The 6162-nt window shown below is 38.5% G+C and overlaps 1 protein-coding gene across 1 annotated transcript in view; it reads right to left on the minus strand.

The window, feature by feature from the left end:
* LYPLA1 (lysophospholipase 1) overlaps nt 1-6156 on the minus strand; it is a gene marked incomplete at its 5' end in the record, with an annotated part of 9818 nt that extends 3662 nt beyond the window's left edge. Inside the window, 2 exons of the mRNA XM_004697558.4 lie at nt 5077-5253; nt 6076-6156. Coding sequence (XP_004697615.1) covers nt 5077-5253; nt 6076-6156 — 258 coding nt within the window. The remainder of the gene's footprint in view (nt 1-5076; nt 5254-6075) is intronic.
* Between the last annotated feature and the right edge of the window lie 6 nt (nt 6157-6162).

Below are 6162 nucleotides of genomic sequence, written 5' to 3' on the forward strand. Positions count from 1 at the left end.
GCTGGAGGAAGACTGGTCTTTCTACTCGTGTAACGCTCACAGCACCTCTGCTGGAGGAAGACTGGTCTTTCTACTCGTGTAACGCTCACAGCACCTCTGCTGGAGGAAGACTGGTCTTTCTACTCGTGTGATGCTCACAGCACCTCTGCTGGAGGAAGACTGGTCTTTCTACTCGTGTGATGCGCACAGCATCTCCTCTGGAGGAAGACTGGTCTTTCTACTCGTGTGATGCTCACAGCATCTCCTCTGGAGGAAGACTGGTCTTTCTACTCGTGTGATGCTCACAGGGGGTCCGCTGAGTCAGCACTGACGTGATGCAGTGAGCACTACTTTCCTAAAAAAATATGGAGCAACCAATGTGAACTTCAGTTCCTGTTCCTACACCATCCATCCTCTTTATCTTGATTCCAAGGGGCTTTTTCTTTTAAAGTGAAGGCTTCCAATTCTTTATATAAGCCCACGAGCAGACTTTCCTCTCTGAACTATCTTATCATTGTATCTTCCTGTTTCCTCACACACATTCCTTTCTTCCATCCTTTTTTTAAAAAAAAACCAGCAAATTAGGTTCCTTTTAACAATTTCCAGCCATATTGCTCAGTGATATTTTCCAGGACCAGCATTGTTTCCACTGTGATTGTTGCAATTCAGTACCCTTTCAAATATATTCCTGTATATTTTCCATGCTTCTATTCCTTAAAGTTAAAAGAAATTTTATTCTCCAGGAAATCTAGAAAATTGTTACTTGAGTTATCCCCCTTGTGATAGGGCTTCAAAATATTCATGGAAAATTCCATTATCATTTAATTCTATTTTTCTGTAAATACTTTGAAGTCCCCTCTTAAACCGTCCTTTCATGTGCCTTGGCAAATTTATATTATTATCAGATGCCACTGAGTCAGTTGTGATTCATAGCAACCCCGTGCACAACAGAACAAGACTACCTGGTCCTGTGCCATCCTTAAAATTGTTTGAGCTCACTGTTGCAGCCATTGTGTCCACCCATGCTGTCGGGGCCTTCCTCTAAGCATGATACCCTTCTCCGGGGACTGGTTTCTCTTGAAAACATGTCCAAAGAACTTGTGATGCAATCTCACCATCCTTGGCTCTAAGGAACATTCTGACTGCACTTCTTCCAAGACAGATTTGCTTGTCCTTTTGGCAGGCAAATGCTATTATTAATATTCTTTGCCGGCACCATAATTCAAACACATCGATTCTTCTTCAGTCTTCCTCATTCAAAGTCTAACACTCACATTCAGATGAGGCAAATGAAAACACTATGGCTTGGGTGAGGCACACCTTAGTCCTCAAAGTAACATCCTTGCTTTTCAACACTTTAAAGAGGTCTTGGGCAGTAGATTTACATAACGCAATGCATAATTTTGTCTCGACTATTACTTTAATGAACATGACTTATGGATCTAAGCAAAATTAAATACTTCAATCTTTTCTCCAATTATCATGATGGTAATTACTCATTGGTCCAGTTTTGAGGATTCCGGTCTTCTCTATAAGGAGTGGGAATCTATCTGAAGGCTGCAATCCTTGATCCTCATCAGCAACAGCAAATGCTTCAAATCCTTCTCACTTTCAGGGAGCAAGGCTGTGGTATCTAAATTATGGCACGCAGTTAATAAGACTTTCTTCAGTCCTGATGCCACACTCTTCTTCATAGAACCCAGCTTCTCTGATGATTTGCTCAGCATAGATTGAACAAGTATAGTGAGAGGATGCAACCTGGGCACACCTTTCCTAATTTTAATGCGTTATTATTTCCTTATTGTTTTCACAACTGCCTCTTGATCCATGTACTGAAGAGCATAATGGAGTGTTCTGGAATTCCCATTCTTCTCAAGGTTAACCAGTTTGTTATGGTCCACAGTTGAATGCCTTTGCATAGTCAGTAAAAAACAAACATCTTTCTGGTATTATCTACTTTCAGCCAAGATCATCTGATGCGTGCAATGATATCACTTATTCCATGCCCTCTTCTGAAACCGGCCATAACCTCTGGCAGTTCCTTGTCAATGCACTGGTGCACTGTTGGACGATCATTAGCAAAATATTACATCACGTGGTATTAACGATCTCTCTCCCTCATGGCCATTGAGTCAATGCTGACTCATGGTGACCATCTACATTAGGGTAGAACTGCCCCTGTGTTTCCAGGACTCTTGATGGGAGGGAAAAAAAAGCCTCCTCTTTCTTACTAGTGGTTTTGAACTACTGACCTTGCAGTTAGCAGCCCAACATGTAACCACTATGCTATTAAGGCTCCTAGATAGTAATGTTATTGTTCTATAATTTTTTTATTATTGTTTATGGTTTGTTTTATTTATTTTTTAATCATTTCATTAGGGGCGCATACAACTCTTATCACAATCCCTACACACATCAATTGTGTAAAGCGCATAATTTAAGCAGAAATTGTTGTCTCACCTCCTTTGGAATGGGTAAAATATGGACCCCCTTGTAGTCAGTTTGCTAAGTTTTCCAAATTCCATGGCATAGAAAAGTGATGGCTTTCAGTGCTTCATCAGCTTATTGAAACATTTCAGTTGGCATTCCATCAATTCCCGGAGCTTGTTTTTGGCTAAGGCTTTCAGTGCAGCTTGAACTTCTTCCTTCTGTACAACTGGTTCTTCCTTCTATGCTTCCTGAAGTGGTGGGTTAACTAGTTCTTTTTGGTTCAGTGACTGTTTATTCGATCCATCTTCTTTTGATGTTTCTTGCATAATTCATTCCCCACAGAATCTATTTCAAGATTGCAACTCAAGGTCTGAATTCTGACTTGAGTTCTTTCAGTTTAAGGTACGCAGAGTGTTTTTTATTTTTTGTTTTAAGTTTTTGCACATTTCATTATAATGTTTTACTTTTGTTTTTACTTTCTGGAGTTTCCTTTTGAAATTTCCTGTTCGGCACTTTAGCCTCATCAATTAAGAGCAAGTTTCTGAATTTTTGTCATATCCACTTTGACCTTTTTGTCCTCCCTCTCTTTTTAATAACTTTTTGAATTTTTCATGAATATTCCTGATGTCATCCACAGCGGATCAAATCTTGTTTCATGAGTGTTCAATGCAGCAAATCTGTTCTTGAGATGTTCTCGAAATTCAGCTGAGATCGACTCAAGCCTGTACTTTGGCTCGTGTGACTTTAAAATTTTTCTTCAGCTGCAACCTGAACTTACATATGAGCAACTGGTGGTCTGCTCTAGAGTCAGCCCATGGTCTTGCTGCTGATACTGAGCTTCCTACTGTCTCTTGCCACAGATGTAGTCAATTTGATTTCTTTCTATTCCATCTGGGGATGTCCATGTGTAGAACTGCCGTTTGTGTTGTTGAAAGGGCATTTGCTGTGAACAAGTTGTTGATCTCACAAAATTCTATCATGCTATCTCCAGCTTCATTTCTATCACCAAAACCATTATTTTCCAACTATTGTTCTATCCTGTTTCCACCATTACATGTCAATCACCAGTAAATTTAGTTCCCTATCATTTATTTTCCTGTAATTCCACTGCCCAAAGTAGATTTCTTGATTTTAATTCAAAGCTATCTCAGACATCAGACATCCTTTACTAAATTACACTTGATTCCCTCTTTATTTTTTTTCCTTTTGAGCATCCAGAGAAATTGGTATGTCCCTTACATCATCCATTCAATTCTGTCCAGTAATCTGAAAGTGTTTTCTTGATTTCCTCCTTAATGAAAAAGACTCACTAAGGGGTTGTCTTAATTTTCTGAATAGTCACTCATCCTTTTGAAAAAGTTTCTATTCTTTTCCTTTCACCAAAACCCTTTCTAAAAGGTTTGCGCATGTTGCCTCTACTCCCCCCAATTCCCTTTACACTTCACATTCCTCTAGTTTGGCTCTCTTTCAAACAGTTTGTTCATTTTCTGAGTCATCTGTCACTGCTCCTCCTTGTGAAATTCTCGCCATCCATACCCACATTCAACATCTCACACCCTTTTTCTCCTTAGTCTAAGCGGAGGCATCCCTTACAATTCCATTTCTCAGCTTTTTTTCTCAAGTTATTCTCATTGATATTGATAATGATCCAAATCTCTTTCTAGGTTTGAGGTTTAAATAAGTGGTTCCAACAATTGATTTTGCTATCAAGATGTACATTAATCTCAACCGCTCCATTAAAGTATTATCTCCCTCACGTCATTCTAAAGCCATTCCTCGTCACTGAGTTTATGAATAACGTCTTAAGCTAAACAGTCATAAGTCCTCTTTGATACCTTCTTGTTTCTCACCTTTTGTTTCACCTCTCTTGAGAATATAAAGTAGATCACATCTTTCAAAGCTAATGGCTTCCTCCTGCCTAAAGAGGAAACTCACCCTCCCCATATCATCACTCTTAATGAGCGTCTCCACTCTATGTTCTCTGTTCTACAGCACCAGCTTTTCATGAAAGATGCTAGGCGTACTGGTTAACTTGCTGTGCCTCTTCTACAGTCCTTTCTCTGTACACTTGTTGTCTCAATGCTACCCATATTCCAAGGTCTAATTCTTCCATTATGATTCCTATGATAAAATTATTCTCTTCTCAGTTTCCAGACCATTTTTAAAAACCGATAATACAATTCATGTAGTATTCAAACTTACTGCCGTTGAGTGAACTCTAGCTCAGTTATTCTATATAGGGTTCTCAGGGTGAACATTCATTTGACTGGAACAGATGGTCTCATCTTTCTCCTGTGTGTTTGAACCACTGACCATGCTGTCAGCAGACCAAAACTTATCCTATCATGGCACCAGGGCCTCTTCTTAATGTAAAAAGGCATCTATAAATATTTACTGAATTAAAGTGAATAAACACTGATCTAATGACTTGCTAATATGATTCAACATGAATGCATTAATTAGCTCTTTTAAACAACCCAGTCAAATGTTATCTAATTTTTAAAATATCACATGAAACACGACGAACATATTAAATGTCACTGAACTGTGTACATGTAAAGAAAACTAAAATGACAAATAGATTTTGTACCTATCTATTCACTACTAAAAACAAGTCACATGAAAGTTGAAGATATGGCTCTATAAGCAAAGCTTCCAAACATTTACCTGCTGACAGGAGCTATGCATCATGCCTTCATAGGTCTTGAAAGTTACATTGGCTGTATTTACTAATGTTTTTAGCTTTTCCGCTGTAAGGGAACCAAACCTTAGGGGAACTAATGGATCACAATCTCCATGGCATTGGAGAATAGAAATCTCTTTATTAGCACCACTAATAGGACCCTGCCAAAAAAAAACAAAAAACATTTAGTATATTTATTCAAATCCACAGAGTATTACAGTAGCTACTACAATGATAAATGGATATATACACCTAATCCACTGCCCCTGAATTGATTTCTACTTACAGTCCGCCATACAAGGCAGAGTAAAACTGCTCCCTAGGGTTTCCAGGGACGTAAATCTTTACAAGAGCAAAAAAGCCTCATCTTTATCCCATGAAGCAACTGGTGGGCTTGAACCACCAACCCTGTGGTTAGTGACACAATATTTTATCCACTCCACTAGGAGAGCTCCATGGATATTCATGCACCCACTATGTAACTCCCACATCTCTTTTTCTACATTTTTATAGGATATAGAACTATTCGGCCTCATATGTTTTCCCAATGAATTAGGAACTTGAAGGATATTATATATTAATTTATAGAAAGAACCCTAGATTTTAAAATGATTTATTAAAAAAGTTCACATATCCCACTTATACCAAAGTATTATACATTATTTTGTACTGTTAAACAAATAGAAATATTATATGGCAAATATACTTCTATCAAATATATTAAACATTCAAAATATTATTTGTATGTTAAAACTGCCTTTAAGTGTCCTATAATTTACCAATATCCTTCAATTAGAAGATTCAGGAGAATAGGGATTCTTATTCCACTCTGCATCCCACGCAGGACATCACAGTGTATACCTAAAGCCTAGTAGTACATCACAAAAGTCTAAGGAAGCCCTTGCCAAAGTGATGGCAGCACATCAACAGTAAGTGGCCTTCTTTTAGTTCAGGACCAGCACGGCATGCATCAGTCAGGCTACCTGTGGAAATGAAGCCCGAAGTGGAAGCCAGCAACTGAGCCCAATGATGCCTGCTAGTTTCTGTTGTGTGGTAAGAGCAGTATATAA

This window comes from Echinops telfairi, unplaced genomic scaffold (genome assembly GCF_000313985.2).
Source record: "Echinops telfairi isolate 266 unplaced genomic scaffold, ASM31398v2 ScPeMD7_1;HRSCAF=3_0, whole genome shotgun sequence".
In the NCBI taxonomy this organism is placed as follows: Eukaryota; Metazoa; Chordata; class Mammalia; order Afrosoricida; family Tenrecidae; genus Echinops; species Echinops telfairi.